General features: G+C 39.3%; 1 protein-coding gene across 5 annotated transcripts in view; it reads right to left on the bottom strand.

The window, feature by feature from the left end:
* Positions 1-20,811, bottom strand: part of Cmc1 (C-X9-C motif containing 1) — a 75,201-nt gene that overhangs the window by 34,711 nt on the left and 19,679 nt on the right. For 4 of the 5 annotated variants that reach the window (XM_085689014.2, XM_048423380.3, XM_085689015.2 and 1 more), the window contains one exon: positions 12,198-12,287. The exons of the other annotated variant lie outside the window; for it this stretch is intronic. In XM_085689014.2, the coding sequence (XP_085545140.1) occupies positions 12,198-12,240 (43 nt within the window). In that variant the 5' untranslated portion in view covers positions 12,241-12,287. The remainder of the gene's footprint in view (positions 1-12,197; positions 12,288-20,811) is intronic. 5 annotated transcript variants of the gene reach the window in all.

Raw genomic sequence — 20,811 nt, 5'->3', positions numbered from 1 at the left:
TCACCCCAGTTTTCAAAGACAGGACCTCCCTGAGCAGACTGGCCTTGAGCTCAGGATCCTCCTGCCTCAGTCTCAGGTTCTGCACCACAACTCCTGGGCAGCCATATGTATTAAGGCCCCAGTGAAAACTTGCAATTACCAACTCTTCATTTTTTTGAGTGTGCTTCTATAATATGTACTACAACAAATTTATCACCCGAACCATAAACAGTTTTGAAATGAGGAGGGATAAGAGGAGATGGGTGAGACGGGATGATGCACACATTATTCTCTCTCTACAGGAAGCCCACCACTACGTCCTTATCTCCAAGGATAGAACCATTCATTATCCTGTAAGAAAAACACACACACACAATGCACAGGCTGGTTCAACACCCTCCCTTTATACTTACATCCATGTACATCCTATATACACAAGAAAACTAAAATGATCATAAATCAACCTCTGTTTATTTGGATTAGAAGCCACTGATAAAAGCTGGTAAATCAAAGAATAAACTGATAAAACACAGGTGAAACTTGGCTGGAAAAGGTGACGTTTATGTGCTATAAGGCTAGTAAGAGCAGACATACAATTTCTAAGATAAAAAGATGGTAGTCCACGGTTAAAGAGTGTCTTTGACCAGCTTCACTTACTAAAGAACTTAAAGGCTGGCCTAGATGATCTGTAACTCAACCTCCATGACGAAACAAGTAGCAGTCAAACTCCAAAAACTTAGCAACTCTACAGACACCAAGACTTCCAGCAACAATGACAAGCAAAGATGCAGTGTGTGTAGACTGCAACAGCAGTGAAACTGGGTAACCTGAAGACCATGCTGCCACGTAGCCTCTGTGCCTCTTTATGGAGAAATTAATAAAACTGCTCCATTCACTCAATGTTTGTTTCTTACTCGCATCATGTTGGCAATCTTCCTCTTGGTGTGGAAAGATGCTTGTACATACACAGATGGTATTTGTCGTTGTTGCTTTTAATTTCCATATAAGTCTGTACAGTGAAGGATGACACCACTGAGCTAACCCAGGTGTACAAGACTATGAAGACAGAATAAGTTCTAGTGCGTGGATATGACGAGCTACACCTCACCATCTGAATTCATGTCATCAGGAAAGACTTGGAAGAAATTGTAGCATGAAAATATTCCATGATGTCCTCACCCTGAGCTACTGAGTGAGGAGATCTGAAAACCATGGGCATTAATGAAATCAAACACTTGCAGTGGGCCATAGCCCAGCTCCTTATGACCATATTACAAAGAAAGGAATGGGTCAGGTTTTTAACATCATCATCAAAAGGTATGGTTACTGAAACTCTCAATGAGATCAGACAATAATTTCCAAATATTTTAGTCTTATACACTAAACACAAAGTATGACTGAGGGCAATGTCCCAAACAATGAACAAGATAAAACTACCTTAAATTTGAGTTTATGTCATATACTGACATAATCTAGTCTGTAGTGACTTCCCTGAAAGAGGACTTTAGATTCTAAATGGAGCAGTAACTTTCCTAAGCCAGCATGTTCAGTTCATATGAGTGACTTAAAACAAAAACAAAAATCAGGGTTAACACAGCTTCCAAATGAGAGCTTGCTACCTGCTCTGTCGCAGCACCCTTGCGCCTGAGTACAGCCCTGCACTGCCATGCTAGGCTTGGGTACTTACAAAGACTACTGAGTAACTTGGGTGGGTAGCTTCTACAGCATGGCTATGCAAGTCAAAGGGATAATTCACACCCATTTAACATGTAGAACTGTAGCTGTGTTAGTAACTTAAACCTCACAAAGAAATACCAAGACAAAGGACTACTGGCTGTATGCTACTGTTATTTAGCAATTCTTAAGCCAAGAAGGCTTCTTAGAATTTAAAGACTTAGCTAATTTGACAGAGCATCTCTTTGAGAAGATGAAAAGCAATGTGCACCTAGAACAGCTGTAAATGACAGGCCACACCACAGCTGGTGCCCTCCTAGAGCTGCCCATCCTTTCCATCCAAACAAACATGACTGCTGGCCACAACTCATCAACAAAATCAAGCTTTAAAGAATGCACAGAGGTAAAACTTAAAGAACTGTCATCAAGGTCCTATATTCTGCTGTAAAATCTTCTTTCAATTTATTTATAAAATCAATCTTGGTAGTATTTGGTGGTACATGCCTGTAATCCAAGCACCTGGGAAGCTGAGTAGGGAGGATTGTGGTCCAGCGCTTTCTGGACTACATAGCAAGGCCATGTCTTTAAAACTAATTCTATAAAAAAAAAAAAAAAAACCAACTGCCAGGCTGTGGCGGCACACACCTTTAATACCAGCACTCAGGAGGCAAGGGCAGGAGAATCTAGACAGACAGGAAGGAGGGAGAAGGGAGAGATAGGTAGAGGGAGAAAGCGAGGGAGGAAAAGATGGAGGGAAGGAAGAAAGGGACACCAAACATTGCCTCACCTCCAGATGCACACATACCTAAACATGTACATACATACATGCACACATACACACCCTGTAACTGGAAGTTTCTCTGACACCCACCAGTTCTGGAATAACCACTCTGAGGCTTAATATTAATTACAAACTGTTTAGCCAATGGCTCTGGCTTATTTCTAACTAGCTTTTACATCTTAACCCATTTCTATTAATCTATATATTGCCACATAGCTGTGGTGTTACCTCACATCTTGCTTCCCTGCTGGTGTCTCCCTGACTCCACCTTCTTTTTCCGAGTATCTTTCTTTAGATTTTCCGTCTGGCTCCATTCTGACTACTGGCCAAATCAGTTTCTTTATTAACCAATGGTAATAAAACATATTCACAGCATACAGAAGGGCATCCCATATCAACACTTCTTATGTTTTCCAAATCCTGTGAATTAATTGTATGAATTAAAAGGAACATTATATTTTCTAATTTCTTTCCTTTTTTTTTTTCTTTTCAAGACAGGGTTTCTCTGTGTAACAATCCTGGCTGTCCTGGAACTTGCTTTGAAGACCAGGCTGGCCTCAAACTCATGTAGATCCACCTGTCTCTGCCTCCCAAGTGCTAGGATTAAAGGCCTGTGCCACCACTGCCCAACCATATATTTTAATTAAGAAACTAATAAATTTACTTGTGTATTCAGTCTTTATTATCTTTTTTCAATAAAAAATTGATAAATGTAAAACAATGCTAAAAAATTTAGAAAACTTATAAATCACCAGTATTACTGGAACATAAAAACAACTATGGTTTCCTCATGAAAATCACTGTTGATAGCATTTATCATAACTGTAAGTACTTGACAACCATCCCTTGTCACACTGTGTGCTATCTCCTGCACACTCCAGAAGAATAAGGAATAAACCCCTCCCAGCCATATCTAAATCAACATTTATATTATGCACACAGCTATGTATATGATAAATGTCCATTACTACTTATTTTAATAAACCCTTCTGCATTCTTAAATTTTAAAAAACTTAATTGAACTGTAGTTAGGAAATTTTTTTCCAGCGAAGAGTCTGCACATCTTTGGCTTCAAGTCTTTGACTGCAAGTGTGTGGCCTGGAGAACACATGAGCAGTGAGCTTCATGCAGAGACAGCAGCAGAGGAGATTTTACCATCAGTGTGGTCAGGTGCCAGTTCCTGAAAGAAACCTTTCTGTGACCACTGGCCTCCCCATAAGCCAATGAGACTTAGTGTGTTCTTAGTGTATGCAAAATTCCTATCCCAGAAAGTATACAATAGATAGAAGCCCAACAGCTAAGTTTTTTTGCAGTAATCTTATACATGATGCTATGTCAGATATCTTTATGAATATTTTATGGCAACATAAATATAAAATTCTATTAGAAAAACTACTAGGTTGGGAAATGACCACATTTGTAGAATTTTATTTTTTTACCCTTTTTTCATAATATTGTGCCGACAGTTCTTTACAGCATAAAGATCTTTCTTAAAGCCTTGCCAACACTATTCATCGCATGTTTTCCTATCCACAAAACTCTCACCATATGTGAGTAGAGTTGAGCGCTTTTCATGTTTTGACAGTGCTGACGTGAACAGTAGCTAGTTAATGAAGTGAGCAGATCTTAAGCATACACACTACTTGGTGAGATAAACACCTGTTTAATACCAATCGGCAACAAGGCAACATTGAGATGGCTACAGAAAAACCCCTCCATGTTCCTTTCCAATCAGTCCCTGCCCTACTCCCATCGACTAATTCAGCCCATCCTGGACCACTCTGTTTATAAAGGCTGTGCACTTCACTCAGCAAGATGTTCTAAAAGCCATCTCTGTTACCGTGAGGAAAAGGAGTCTACTAAGCAGTGGCCTACTGCATGGGGATACTACAATTAGCCAACTCCCTCTCCCTTTGAAAGAAACCTAGGCTACTTGCAATCTGCAGTTGTTAGGAATTTCTAGTATACCGTCTGCCTTGGCCTTCGGATCTGTGATGTGTTCCTCCTCCTGGTCCTGGTAGAGGTAAGCAAAGCAACGGTTCAATGATCTTAGCTATAGCCAGTGGAGCAAGTGCACCACTGGGGTCACATGGAGCTTGGCCTTACCTTATGCTACAAGTCCTAAGGTTTGCTTCATTTTTTAATCACATTTTACCATCTGTTTTTTAGATTAAATAATTCTAATGATCTTTAGGATCATGTTTCCTATAATTTCCATTCTGAGGTTTTTAATTGGATATATTTTTCAGTTTTAGCATATGCATTTCTTACTGTTTTAAATTTTCTGATTAAGATTTTCTGCTTTATTTGCTGCAAGAATGTGTTCTTTTATATTCTTCATTACAACTGCTGTTTTAAGATTCTTGTCTGCTAATTTCAACATCTGAGTTCTCTTGGCGTTATCTGCCTTCACTAAGTACACTTGAGAATGTATCTCTGCTTCCTGCACCTGCGGGCACAAAATTGTTTCTATTGTATTTTCACTACTGTGGACAGTGTGACATAAGGGCTTTGAGCTGTTAAGTTTCTGTAAAAATGTTTTGTTTCATTTAAGAAGACAACTTAATCTACACACACACACACACACACACACACACACACACACCATCTTTTCAGGGCCTGCAGTTACATCAACCCCTGTTTTTGCCTAAAAAAACGTCTCTAGCAAGATTAAAGGGTTCTTTTCCTTTTTTGTTCATTTGGTGCTTTTGCAGTTACAGCTACCCCAGCAAGTTCACTGAGGAGTCGCCCGCCTCTATGGTGTGACTCCCCTCTCATTTCTGATTTTGCTAGTGATGACTTCAGGGGAGAAGGAGAGAGGAAAGCTGACTTCTGATGATGTCGATTTCATGGCATCAACAGTGATTCAAATGGCACATTCACTGTCCTAATTCATCACGATATATACTTATGACTTGTGCATGATGTGGATACAATTAAAAGAAGTAACAGGTTTTTATTTTCAATACACACACACACACACACAAAAAAAAAAAAAAAAAAAACCTACGAAAAGGACCAGGAACTCAGTACATAGCTCAGGCTGGGCCTGAAATCTCAAGACAGCGAGCAATGTCCTTACCCTCACACTCCTCTCCCAACACCCGAGCACTCAGGCTACAGGTGCAGCTCCACACAGCAGGGGCCATTCGTCTGTGTGACTCAGATTCATTCTACAATTCACAAACCCCTCCCTCACCAAAAAGAAAGAAAGGAGGGGAGAAAGAGAAAGAAAGGAAAAAAGGAAGGGAGGGAGGGAGGGAAGGAGGGAGGGAGGGAGGGAGGGAGGGAGGGAGGAAGGAAGGAAGGAAGGAAGGAAGGAAGGAAGGAAGGAAGGAAGGAAGGAGAAAAAGAAACAAAAAAATAAACTAGGAGTTACGGGGCTGCAACTGTGATTTGTGAGCTCCCATTTAAAAGCTGGATGCACAGATGATACAGCCCTTCCACACAGACTCTGCGAGTAACACGACCAATCGGACACGGAGACACGTCTATTCACTTCAGGCACTCTGGTTTACGGACTCCACACAAAAGGATAACTTTAAGAGGTTCTCTTTATACTAGTCAATACATTCTAGAATTTTGTGGAAACCACACAGTCTCTTTATCATTCCTGAACAGATAAAAATTTCTATTACACTATCCTTCAGTCAAAACACAAAATTCGCATGTGCCAGGCTCCGGGTCCCTAGAAGAATGCAATCACTGTATTAGGATCATCAGGTAGCTTAAGCAAAGTGTGATCTTTAGCAGATTTTTAATACAAGGGCACAGGACTGTTTAAAGACTATAACTAATTTTGGATTAATTTCTTATAAGATGAAAGGATTTAAGTCTATTACAAGAAAATAATTAAAAGTTGATGTTTAGGAATACCAGGATAATAAAAACTTGTTAATGAAATAGTGGCTGAAAAGCCATGTCATATTTTATAATGATGTTTTTTCATTTTAACAATACTGCTAAGTCTTAAGACATGCATTTCTTCGTTACTGAGCTCAAATGTAGACTTTCCACAATAAAACATACCTTCAAGGATTAATTGCACACATCAGTTGTTTTAAAATAGTATGCTCGCTATGGGAGGCAGACAGTAAGAGCTCGCTATGCAAGCATCAAGATCTGAGTTTGGATTCCTAGCAATCACATTTAAAAGGCCAGGTATGCTGCCAAGTGCCATTAATCCTAGCACTGGGGAGGCAAAATAGGAGGGTCACTGGTGCTTGGGACCAGCTAGTCTTACCCAATTGGTGAGTTCAAGATTCAGTGAAAAACCATATATCAGAAAACGGGGTTGAGCCACCTCCATTTCTGGTCTCCATATACACACACATGCACATGCATGCACACACCCTTTCACATAGACATCTATACACCATATAAACACAGAAATAAATATGTAAACAAAGAAGTTCAGCTGCTTAGACAAAAGTCCCTTGTTAATATTCTCATTTAAATATTAAAAGTATTAAAAGGTTACATTTACTTCTGAAATCACAATATTCAAGGGTATTTACGTTTAGTTACATAAGACAATCACAACAAGCTGTAAATCTAGCAGGAGAACCCTGAGTTTACAAATTCAACAATACTAAGGCAACCATCAATGACCATCACGATCTCTTTTCGGTTAGTGTAAAATTTAATTCAGCTGTATAACATTAGGCTTCATAAGAAAGGCAAGAAAAAGAAAGAAAGAAAGAAAGAAAGGCAAGAATAGTGCTAATTAACTTTTATTATGTCCATTCAGAGAAAAAAGGTAACAGAGCACACCTGATACTACAGTTGTTCCTGGAGAGGCTCGCTCTTAAGGCTCTCTCTTAGCTGGCATCGAAGAACTTGGATTTGGAGAGTTTTCATCACTATGCAACTGATCAGAGTGGCTTACTGAACTCAACTTGTTTGTGCAAACAATATGGTTTATGCTGAACAACTGCTTTCCTTCCAGAAATCTGAAATCATGATACCTGATGGCAGAAGTTGCCCACAGACCCAACTCTCAGTAAAGCTTTCTGTCTAAGGATGGAGTCTCCAGTAAGCTTCTCTGGTAGACAACACCTAACCTATATTGTCACAATCCCACATTGGCAAAGCTAAGACCATGGTAAGTGACTCTACTCAGAGAAGAGTCTTGGAAATTGTACATCCATTTTATGACCATGGCTATATCCTGGGTCCTTAGAGCAAATCACTGAATCCAGAGGTGGTAGGAAATCTGACACAGGGCCACGAGCATTAGTAGGACTCTACATCTATCTGTAACTCTTGAGCAACATTGTTATATACATACAAGGTCTTCACTATACTGATGATTTGACATATGACCTTCTCAATATAGTCAAGCCAGTCTGAAGCTGGGTCACAGCTCCACTTCAGTGTCAGTTCAAATCAACAAACTGATGCAAATGGCAACATCATGGTATGGCAATAATGGTCTAAGTCAGACCACAAAGGAAATAAAAGGTGCGGAGGTGCGGACGCTTCGAGCGATACAGCTGGGCAGGGACAGTTCATCACAGGCAGTCTTGTTTGGATACTCTTTTGTAAATTTCCTAAAGAACGTCTCACAAGCTCCCACTGGGGTTTTCTTTGTATTTCGGCTGCATGTGGGTAACAGAAGGGAAGCGTTTTATCAAGCTTCTCTGCTACTTAATGTCAGCTCTGTAAGGTTCCAAGGACACACTCAAGCCATACTTCTTGTTGCTTTACATTTATTCCTTTAGAGCGCACCTCCACTTTCTGGCCAAAAGATCAAAAAGACTACAACACTAAGGTAGGATAAAACAATGTAAAAGAAGACCCAAGGCTAGGTTAAAGAGTGTTCTAGGCCACTCTTGATAACAAAATCTTTTTTTTTATCTTGGTAATAGAAAGTCTTACTTTTTTCAAAACAAACATCACGACACAACACAGCAAATTCATATCAAATGTCAACTATATATTTTGGAAAAAAAACCAAAAAACATAACAAGGAATTAACCAACTCCTTAAAACAAAGTTAGTAATTCCTAGAACCATGAATGAAAGAGCACCGAGGCCTTCACAGCTTTCAGGAAGGGGCTTCTGCTTGGGCTTAGGGGCAGGGACAGGGGTCTAGAAATTCAGCCACTGGGTTTCCCATCAGTCCCATCCTCAGTGTGCTCAGTGAGGCCGACTCTAGTCATTTGTTCTAGTGGTTTTATTCATGGGCACAAATAATACTGGCAGAAATGGACTGATATAAAGTTTTTTTTAATATAAAACTCTTGTCAGAGTTTACACTAATAAAATCACAATTCTCTGTGTATCTAACCTCTATATATACTGCCTTTACATAATAAAGTTTCAAAAGATGGTAAGTTGTCAAAAAAGAAATACATATTTGTGTTTCTTATTTTATATATGTATAAAATGCACATGCATACATGCACACACACACACACACACACACACACACACACTAGACAGGGTTCGTCTACAGCATATGTTAGTCTCAAACACTGGTTGCTCCAGCCCCCACATCCCAAGCACTGGGATTATAGGCATTTACAGCCAGGCACGGTGACACACCCATTTAATCTCAGCACTTAGGAGGTATACAGATACAGAATCACACAATTGTATACTAAAGTTAAACTTTATTACTTGGAGATGAAATAGTCAAAGTTTTAAACATTACCTATTGTTTAAAGCCAGTTTTATTGCTCTAAACTTCAATGAAATGGGCGACTTAGAATAAATTGTGATAAAGCAAAACTCAATAGTGCATGGATGACAAAGGTATCATAGACGTTGGTTAAAAGTCATAATGGGGAGAGCACTAGTAAGACCACAGCACCCCGGCCGAGACTGAGTCACCAGGGCGCTCTTCACATCAACAGCCACCATTTGGACTCTGGGCTTTATCAGAGTCCCAGCTGGTAATGGTGGAAGGTTAATGCCTTACCCCATTCTGTTCCATTTTCTACCCTAATTAGCCCTCCAAATCTATAGCTGTGAGTACCAAGTGTCTGTGCTCAAAAGAAACTAATTAATGCTAGCAAATTAGATCAAGTCCAAAGATTCGACAGCCAAACGCTTAGTTAAATGCTCGCTGTTAATAGGAAGTATAGCTGTCAATAACTGCCGCTGGTGACTATAACAAGGCACCCGTCCTTCACCGAAAGTGACTTCACCTCTCTCCGTCCCTAGAAAAGCTTCCATCTATCTCCTTCACAAACCTAAGCTGCTGGCAGTCTGACCCAGTTCTTACAACCAGCTGGGTTGAAAGGACATGGGGGAAAAAGTAAACAGAAAAGCTTTCCTACGTAGCATGTTCTGACATTTAGCAGAAAGTCAGAATGCTTCTTAAAATTCCTATATCTTTATCCAGAAACCATACAATTAGCGTACAAAATGCTCCTAAGTGAAATCCTATCGCGTGTACCAAAGAAGAATATAAACAGTACATAAATGGCAATGTACTGCCTCTCAACTGTGACTTACTGCTCTGCTTCAGAGCAGCCTCGGCTATGGGACTAACACAGTGTAGACTCCCGTCACACGGCAAATGGAGACTAAGGAGCATTGTGTGTCCAGAAAATAATTTTACATTCTAAGCACTATTTAGGAACAGTCTTTTTTTAAAAAGTCAATATTCAAATATTCATAAATCAATTACAGCATGCTTCTTAGTAATGGGAAATCATTAAAATAATCTAAATGAATCTCAAATTCTGAGATGATGTAATGCACGTTTTACATTTATTTACACATTTATTGTGTGTTGTGCATGTTTTTATGTGTGCAGTGTACGTGTCAAGATGCATTTTGGGGAGTCAGAGGACAACTTGTGGGCCTGGGAGTGAAATTTAGGTTTTCAGGTTTGGTGGCAAATGCCTTTACCACTAAGCCACTAACTAAGATGCTTTTACTAGGTAAAACAATGGAATTTTTAAAACCAAAATCTTAACATGCTAAATAACTGTTGATAGAACTTGAAGTCGCATGTTTTGTTTTCTGCCATTATAAAGTAGTTATCATAAAGCAGGAATACTTTTCAGACCACTCTCTCATCTCAGGAACCAAAACAAAATCATTTTCTAAAGTCAGTGTGGTTCTGAAACCCAGAATCACACAGTTACTCTGCATTTTCATCCAAATCTTACAAGTTACCCAGTAGCTAAGTTAGCTAGATTCCTCGCGCTCGAGGTACCATGGTAACGGGCTACAGAGCAGATGCACTTGTGCTCACTCCTCTGGACTGGTGACTCTAGTAACGCATTTCCCTGGCAGCAGACGTTCTACTCCAAGAACTTTATTCCACTTTCAAGGTTTCCCTTGCCTCCCCTGAAAAAGATTGTGTTTTGAAAAGTCCCATGAGGCAAGTGGAAAACCACCCCTTGAGATTATTAGTGTGACACCTGCCAACACCAGATGTGTCCTGACCCCTGCAGGTGCCAATGGGCTAATTTCTGCCGACACCTGGGGTAGGGAGCTGAAGGGAGGAGCAATGGATAAACAGCCAGTCTCCAACGAAAGCATAGCAGTCAGTACGACAGAAGGACCTCAAACAAGAGTAACGTGACAGAAGGACTTTTCAGGCAAGAGTAAGATCACAGAATGATTTTAAATTACTAACTGATAGAGGATTTCAAATATACGATTCACACAAGTCATACAACGCAAGGAACACAATGTTACCATAGGCACTGGTCCTGCTTCACTGCCTCCACTGTAATTCAGAAGTCGACTTGAGGGTTGAAGGAGGAAAAGAGGAAAAAAGTTCCTAGAATGTTAACTTTACTGACAGTCATAAAACTAGAGTTGCTACAACCTGACTCCCCAGAGAGAAACCTGCAGCCATCTCACTAAACATCACTGACGGGCTTGGACGAAGGTGACTATGACAGGGAAGGAAGGAGGTGGGAAAAGAGCCTATCTCAGCATAAAACAATAAATAAGACTTTATTCTCATTTTATGCATCATGAGTGTTTTGCCTATACATACATCTGTGTGTGGTGTACATTTCTGGTGCCCAACAGGACAAACAAGGGTATCAGATGGAACTGGAGTTACAGACGACCGGGTCCTCTGCAAGAGCAGTCACTGCTCTTAACCACTGAGCCGTCTCCCCAACCCCATCAGCAAAACTTTGCTGCCTTTTTTTAATGATGGCCAATCCAAGAGGTCTATTATTTTTAAAGACATATCTACAGAAAAGTTCCCACCTACTTTCTAACAGCCATCAACTACAGACCTATAATGGTCCCAGTTTTTATCACTTTGTGTGGTTTACCAGTGTGTTACAGACCAATCAACAATATTTCTAAAATTACCATATATAGGAACAGTATGTGATTTACATAAGTAACTTCCACTTCAAAACACAAGACAAAACAGAGCACCCACAAAACGAGTTCAAGCAGGACTCAACACGAAGCAAAGCCATTGCTGTGTGAGCCCGTGTGTGCTACACCAGACCAGGCTTAGGATGCAGCCAAATCCCGCAGCATACTTGACTCTCTCAGGTCTCTCTCCAGAACACTCACATCTAGGTCCTCTCAGTAAACTAAACTCTGGGAAGGAGGCCTTTTGCTCCTAAACTGGAGGAGTGCTTTTAAATTGTAAATGAACTGAATGCTGACTGGAAGTCTGAGACCTGGAACACTGGTTTTCTGGTGAAGGGTGAGAAGCAACTCATACATATTAATTCACTGACTACTTGACTTTGAGGCAGAGGATTAAATTCACATCATATTATTACAAATGAGTTTGATCTTTATATGAATATATGAATCTTACCTTCAACTTGTTCAGCACACCTCTCTCTGGCCTTTTCTCTCATTATTTTTGGGATCAGAACATCTTTCTCCACATGTCTGAGATGCTGCTCTGAAAAAGAGATTTTATGGTGCTGTCAGGTCAATAACCAGATAGGGAAACATGATGCTGACATTATAGTTCATTTACCTGAGCAAACATGTTTTCAATGGCTCTTCTGCTACAGGATAAAGTTGTGATTACTATAAATCATTTAAAATATTTTTATATAAAAGAAAATGGGAAGGTCACAAGCAACATGTTTCTAAAGAAATCTCGATAAATTTTATTATAACATTCTCTGATAATGTATTCTACTCAGACTTGGCACAAATTTAAAGTCTGAATCTCATTCTTATTAATGTAATTTGCAAATGTTTTGATTTTCAGATACTGAGATGCAGGGATAAATGAAGACACACACTAAAAGATACGTGAGAAGTGTACCCCACCTTGGGTTCAACAAGTTTAAGAAATTATAACTGGCACAGGAAGACCAGAACTGCAGAGGCCTATGAAACTGTGTGAGATTTCTCAGCCCTCTAAATACACCATCCACCACAGGCTGAAACTGCAAACCGAGCAACTGCAACCACAGCCCACACACTCCCTAAATTCTGAGAGCGCTGGAAAGTAAAGGTTTCCTTATAAATCCACACGGAGTTCAAAAGACAAAAGGGAAGTGAGATGAGATTAAAGGAGATGCCATATTTCCATGAGTGCCCCAGGAAAACTGATGCCAAAGTGGGTGCCACCCCATGCAGAAACTCCTTAAGGACCAAAGCAGCACCTACAGTCACTAACCCTCTGCGCCAGAGTGAAAGAAAGGTACTTAACCCCCAAAGTCCGGGAAGTTCCCCAGGAATTCTCTAAGAAGATTTGGAGCCTCTAAACTCTTTCTGGTAAAAACCTATCAATAGCTTTTGGGTATGGGAGCTATGAACTAACCACGTATTTATAGATCTCTCTCTCTCTCTCTCTCTCTCTCTCTCTCTCTCTCTCTCTCTCTCTCTCTTTCTCTCACACACACACACACACACACACACACACACCAGGCAACCAAGGACAAAGCATCCAAGAATCACCTCAGTTTAAAAAACAAAGTGGCACGGAATACCCAACCACAATTTATAAAAGAGTAAGTGACTCCTAAGAGATAAAACCATAAGAGAGAGGATGTTAAAAAAATTACAATGAAAATAGAGAAACAAATAACCAGACATGAGTCCTCAGACAGAAGTGGGGCAAGGACTGTCTAAACACAGTTGGATAAAATGCCAAACCCTGCAAAATGAAAGGCACGGTGCCCACAAAGGGGAAGGGCACAATGGATAGGACGTCTACCGGAACATGGAGCAAAAGATGATGGAGAAGTCACTTAATGTCTCTGAGAGGTGGTTTCCTTATACCTACAACCACAAGAGTCAAACCCCAATTAGGAGTGAGGTTAAAGGCTTTCAGATGCAGGAACTAAAATGTTTATTCCACGTGATCGCCTTATTACTACTGAAGGACTCAGAACCGTGTTTATGCTCAAGGATCCTCCAGGTCAGAGGACTTTTATGCTAGGGCTCAGGGACCGGTGTTGATGTCAACACCTGCAGAAGCTCTGACTATAGGACTGGCTCATAATCAATTCTTTCTTCACCTCTGCATCTGACATCGGGGCTGGAAAGGTCATAGGCAGGGCTTGCTTAGCTAGAGGTCACCTACAGGCCTCTCTGTCTCCTATGAATTCTCAGTTTGGCAGGTGGGTCAGGAGACTGCAATCTGAGAAGGAATGGCTAGAGGTGATGCAATTCGAGCCAGCCAGATGAACCCCATGTGGCCTTTCCTGATCTTGTCCCCCCAAACCACGCCACATCACTATGATTCCAAGTTTTAGGGATGCCCCTCTTTAGGTGAAAGGAACTGAACTCCACAGTTTACATCAAGACCACATTACAAATGAGCATGAGAGATGGAAGATAATGTAACCTCTGTAAGACAAAACCACAAAAGAAACAGAATATACACTGATTAAAAAAAACAAAAGTCCTGTTACTGGAGTTACAGATGGTTGTGAGGGCTTGCAGAGAACGGGAACCAAGCCTGCGTCCTCTGGGAGAGCAGCCACTGCTCTTCATCACTGTGCCATACTGTCGGCCCCAAACAAACACACCTTCAATTTTACATTTTAAAACTGTAAAATAGTTTAACATTATCAAATAATTCAGTATAAAATTTATTGACTACTCCACTTAACAACAGGACCCTTATCAAAATAAATTGTAACTTGATAAAGCAAATCACTGAACATCTGAAAGAAGTCAAAGCATACAAAGCTTGACCTCTGGACAACAATGTAATTAGGTAAAAAGTCAGTGACAGACAGATCTCTGAAAGTCTCTAAATGTGTTTGAAAACAGTAACACGTTTTTAGGTAATCCATTGGGTCTAAAGTGATACCCAAAGAAAAATTATAAAATCTTTCAAAATTAATGAAAATGAAAATACATAAAAAGTTTTATACTACAGCTAAGACAGTACTCGCAAGGAAATGTGTGCTACTAAGGATCTACATAGAAACAGTAAATCAGTGACCAAAGGGGATGATATAATATAAAAACCAAATATAAAATATAATATAAAAACCTTGAAACCAAAGGGAATGATATAATATAAAAAGCAAAACCAAAATAACAGAAACAAAATCAATAAAACAAAAACTGGTTAAGATAATAAAAATTGATAAACCCTACTAAAACTGATGGGAGTGTTCACAAATTTCAAATATGTACTTACAGATCTGGAACAATAAATTTGACAATTAAAATAAAATAGATAAATTTCTTGAAACTCAAAATCAAGTATCACTTGTAACAGAAGAGAGATTCAGTATAATCTCGTATTTACTGAATAAACTGAATTTATAGTTAAATTCTCAGCCCAAATAGCTTCTCTGCTGATTGAACATTTAAAAACTAAAAAGTTCTATAGAAACCTTCCTCCAGAAAATTAATCTTAGTCAGAAGTATCCTAATATCAAAACCAAAGTCAGAACAACAAGAAACACACATATACACACATCACTTTCACTGTCCTTTGATGAATACAGATGCAAAATTCTTAACAAAGAGCAAATTGAATATAATATGTCAAAAGTAAAGAAACAAAACCATCAGTACTTATGATCAAGCAGTATCTATTGCAGGACTGTAGGGTTCACTGAACATACAAAATCAGTAAGTGAAATACATAGGGGGACACAACATAGGGAAAACACTGTATCACAACACACACTGCAGCAGAAATACAAACTCCATATAGAAGATCTCAATAATCTCTCTCTCTCTCTCTCTCTCTCTCTCTCTCTCTCTCTCTGCCACTCTCTGTACCTCTATATATCTCTATCAATCTCTACCTCTGTCTTCCCCCAAGGCCGCTCTGTGGCCCCCTTCTCTTTCCCCTTGCTCACTTACCCCTCCCGTAAAAATTTTCCATGTGAAAAGAACAAAGATCTCAATAAAGTCAGAACTGAATGAAACTGCAAAGTGATAATAACATACAACTCTAAAGGGAAACCAAACTTACCCGGCACCCCCAACCTTAAACCTTCCTGAGAAAGACATCAAGACAGAAAAGACAACTCTCACCATTCCAACCTAAGTGTCATCCTTGACTCTCAAACTAGTATAATAAAACACAAAAAGTTAAAAAAAAATAAAATGAAATTCCAGATTGCAAAGGAAGAAGTACAATTACAGCTATCAAAGATAAATAATTCTACAGAGGATCAGAAACAATCTCTACAAGGAAGCTACTAGATTTAGTAAAAGAATTAACAAGACTGACAGACACAAACAATGTTCAAAATTCAAAAGGAGATGGAACAGGAAGATTCCTGATTCTTCCTGGAACAGGAAGAGCATGATTCAAGTGAAGCTATATAATTTAAAAAATCATTTAGACTAGAAAGAAACCCTGGAAGAAAATATAGAGCAATAGCAATGGAGAAAGCAACAGAAAGACTAAATGCAGTGAATATCACGTATTTTAAAGCCGCTTTTAAACAGAAGTGAGAATAATAGTACTCTCCATTCATGAGGAGGTATTCTTAAGTACAAATAGATCATAAAAAGCAATTTTGGTGTTGGTTAAGAGATCTACATTTAATTTGGAGAAACGGCTCAGTGGTGAAGAGGCTTGGGGTTCTATTCCCAGCACCCACGTGGCAGCTCACAAGCTCTGTAACTTCAGTTCCTGGGGATCTAATGCCATCTTCTGGCCTCTGCAGGCACCAGGTACAGACATGGCACACAGACATACACACAGGCTAAATACCCATGCACATAAAAAATGATGATGATGACACTGGTAATGCAATATTTTTAAAAAGGTATCTACATTCCAGCTGCACATGGTGGCAAGTCTTCCTTACAATCCCATCATTTGGAAGGTTCTAAGCCAGCTTGGGCTACAAATGATACTGTCTCAAAAAAGGGAACAGAGGAATATGGGGGAATCGTTTATTTAGTAAAGTACCAACTGTGTAAGCACAAGAATCTACCCCTAGAACCCTCATAACCTGCCAGCCACGGTGATATGTACTTGCAAGCCCAGTACTGAGAAGGTGAGGACTCACTCCAGCCAGTGTAACCTAATCGGTGAACTTCAGGCCAATGAGACAGATCTAGTCTTAGGAAAAAGCAGCATTCCTGAGGATGACAATCAGGCTTGTCCTTCAGTTTCTGTGCACCTGCACACACAGACACAGACATATGCTAACACAACAAACATTTTTAGAAAAAAAATATACCTACAGGTATCTGTATTCCACTTGAATGATAAAGTGTGAGTGGCTATCAATAGGCCTTAATAAACTACACACTCATATTGAAATCTATAGGGCAACCACTAAAAGAAAAGACTTAAACTTAAAAGCATTACAAATAAAAAAACACTCAAAAGTTCAAAGCAAAGCAGGATTCAAAATTAAATACACTCCCTTTTATGTATCAAGGTAACAACGGCACATCAAATTCTGTGAGATAAAACTAAATCAATAAGTACGCATGGGGAACCTACATCAGTAAAGATCACAGAAAAAAAAAAAAACAAGCACCTCAAGGAAAAGTGGACTGGAGTTAGGAATTAGAAGACTAAGAAAATAACAAAGAACAAAAAGCAGTGAACGGGTTGACATAAGGACAAATAAGAAAAATGCAAGTTTTTGGTTTTTTTTTTTAAAGATCAACAGAATTAGTCACAGGAGCTTCCTTTAACAAATGTGATCAAATATTTAAAGAACAAATAGCAGTAACTTTGTAGTCTCTTCCCAACACACCAGAACAGCACTGTGCTAACCCCCAGAGCAAAGGCAGTTATTTACAACACATACACACACACAGTATACTTAATTAACATGGATGTAAATATCCTCTAGAAAATACCAGTGAATAAAACCAGCAATATATATAAAAAAAACACACAAATAAGTTGGGTTTATACCAGCAACACAATATTTAACTCAATGAAAAGTATATAAACACCTAACGCAACAAAAAAGCAAAACAAAATAAATTCTGTAATTCTGTATCTGGGACAATACTTCAGAGAAGTACACTGAACAATATCCTTATAAAAACTAAAATATGATATACAAATGCACAGAACTGCCTAGGGACATAGCTCACAGGGATAGCGTCTAACAGGATCCTGGGTCAGGTTCCAGGGAGAATTTAAAAAAAAAAAAAATCCAATATATTAGACTTCACCAAACTTTCAAAGTCCTGCTCTGTGAAAGCACCCATGAAGAAGATGTGACTCATGATGTGAGTCTTGGAGCCACAGGTTCATATGGGGTCTAGGATCCCTATGACCTGGAGTCATGTGAGCAGAAAGGTTGTCTGTCCACAGGTCTGCCAGCAGCTCTTCTGACGTGGGAACCAGTTACAGTGACTAATGAAGGTGGAGCCACGGACTGGAGTGTGGCTGGGAGAGCACTTGTCCAGTATGCCCACGACCATGGGCTCCACCCTGGCACTGCCAAAAATAAATGGCAGTGGGAAGTATGATACAAGACAAGCTATAGATGGAAACGATTTTTACAAACCACAACTGAAAAGGGACTTATATTGAAAATACAGAAAAATTCTTTAAGCTCAGCAGTAAGAAAGAAACAATCCAAGGGCTGGCAAGATGCCCCAGTGGGCAATGTTGCTTCCTGTATATGCCCGGCACCCCGAGTTTCATCCCTGGAGTCCAAAGAAAAGTGAAAAAGAGAACCAACCAAACAAAGCTGTCTTCTGCCTTTCCTGTCATTCACAATCACACACACATACCATGCATGTTCACACACACCATGATAATAATTTTAATTATTAAAAAAACAAATCCAATAATAAATGGGCAAAAGACTCAGACAGACATTTTACCAAAGGAGGTACACAGATGGAAAATAAGCATATGAAGATATCCAATGTATTAGCTTAGAGAAAGACAAATTAAAGGGACAAGGAGCCAGCAATAAAAGTCTGTAAAACTGGACACAACTTAAATGACAAGGAGTTGACAAAGATATGGCGCAAATGCATTCCCTTCTCTGCTGTTGGGAGGCACTTCCTACAGTACTCTCTAGAACATGAGGGTGCACATCTTCAAAAAGTTAAGCATACACTTACCATACAACGAAGCAAAGTCTTGAGGATTAACTCCAGAAAAGTGCAAACTCACACTCTTGTGAACATCTGCACACAAACCTCAGGGTAACTATATGTCTAATACACAACACGAGGCTACCCAACAAGTGAGTGCACATGCAACAGATCTCTAGACCACAAAATATTAGAAAGCAATACAGCAAAGTGACCTCTGGCAGACAACAACTCAAAGGCTGCACAGGACAAAGCTATACTGATGGAAAACAAATCACTGAGAAACAACATGGGACCTCTCAGTAGTTAAAAGAGCACTCTGCTGTAGTGTGCTATTTTGATCTCATTCAGATGCTCCCAAGAGTATCAATAAAATTCGTTTTGAATCAAGGTGGACCTAGATTCATTTACTAAATTTACTAGGAATTCTTAAGGCAGGGATTTAATTTTTAATTTCCTCATGTTAAGAATGAGGAACAATATTACAATGCAGGGGTTAGGTTTCTGTATAGTTCCACAGTGCATGGTCTGAAAATGGAACAATTAAATGAAGGGATAATCAACTTAGCCAGGACTGAGAAAATGTCAATTATAATTATTATTAGTTTGGTAATTCAAGTTTTATCCTTTAAAAGGTTTTGATATCAGTGACAAATATGAAAAACTGACTGATAAGATACAATCTTTAAAAGGCCTACTAATGAAACTAAGAAAAATACTCACACACAGACGGAGGAGTTTAGAACAGAACCTACCACACCACTGCACTATGAAACTAAAGAGGAGAAAAACACCCTTAATTTATTCAATTACCATTCAAGAATGACCATCAGAGGATAGGCACCCCCAAGGCTATTCAGAAGTTAACTGGTGTCCTGTAGAAATGTTAGATTTGAAGAGACTTAGGGAAGCAGTAATTTCATATGATATGAGTTCACCATTTGTAAAGCAGATGTTAAATTCATGAGCAACTCAAAACAAAATTTTTCCACAAAACTGGGAAGACTTCGTTAAAACAGTACTGGAAGCTGGCCCTCAGTTAGAATGGAAAACGTAGAGGAGAGACAAAGCAAGGGTCATAGAACAAGGAAGTAGGGTCAGAGGTATAGAAATTTCCCAAGAATAGCTTCTTGGTAAGGCCCAGCTTGCTGATTTGCAAAGATGAATTACATGTCATAATCATGCTCTATGCTATAAAGCAGCTGTGAATGCTTGGAAGAATCAGGAAAGGGAACTGAGTTATTTACTAAAATTATACAAGGCCCAAAAGAATACTTTACTGATATTTGATGGAGAAGGGTCATGTTACTTTCATTGGTTAATAAAGAGACTGCCTTGGCCTTTTTGATAGGCCAGCCCTTAGGTGGGTGGAGTAGACAGAACAGAATGCTGGGAGGAAAAAGGCAATGAGGCGGACGCTATGACTCTCCTCTCCCAGACAATCGCAGGTTAGAATCCTCCTGGTAAGCCACCACCTCGTGGTGCTACACAGATTACTAGAAATGGGTTAATCAAGATGTGAGAGTTAGCCAATAAGATACTATAGATAATGGGCCAGGCAGTGTTTAAATGAATACAGTTTACGTGTAATTATTTCGGGTGTAAGCTAGCTGGGATCCGGGTGGTGGGAAAGCAGCCCGCCATTCCTTTTACAGATATTAATAGATTGACTTTAGCTGTAAATAGAATGATAATCAGTTCCAGAAGTTAAACAAATATTAATTGACTCTTTGGCCTTTGAAAATGCTAATTCAGAATGTAAAAGGGTGATTAGGCCTTTAAAGGTGAGATCAGCATTAACAGATGAATGGATTAGAAATATAGCTGATAGTGGATCTCACACTTATGATGATACATGGAAAGAAGCAATTTCTAAAAAGCTTTTAAAAAATCAAAAGATAAAATGTTTTAATTATGGTAAACCAGGTCATCTGAAAAGGGATTGTAGGCAAGGCATTCTT

This window comes from Myodes glareolus, chromosome 4 (assembly GCF_982192425.1).
Source record: "Myodes glareolus chromosome 4, mMyoGla1.1, whole genome shotgun sequence".
In the NCBI taxonomy this organism is placed as follows: Eukaryota; Metazoa; Chordata; class Mammalia; order Rodentia; family Cricetidae; genus Myodes; species Myodes glareolus.
The sequence above is the reverse complement of the archived record's forward strand: the minus strand, read 5'-3'. Positions and strand labels throughout refer to the sequence as shown.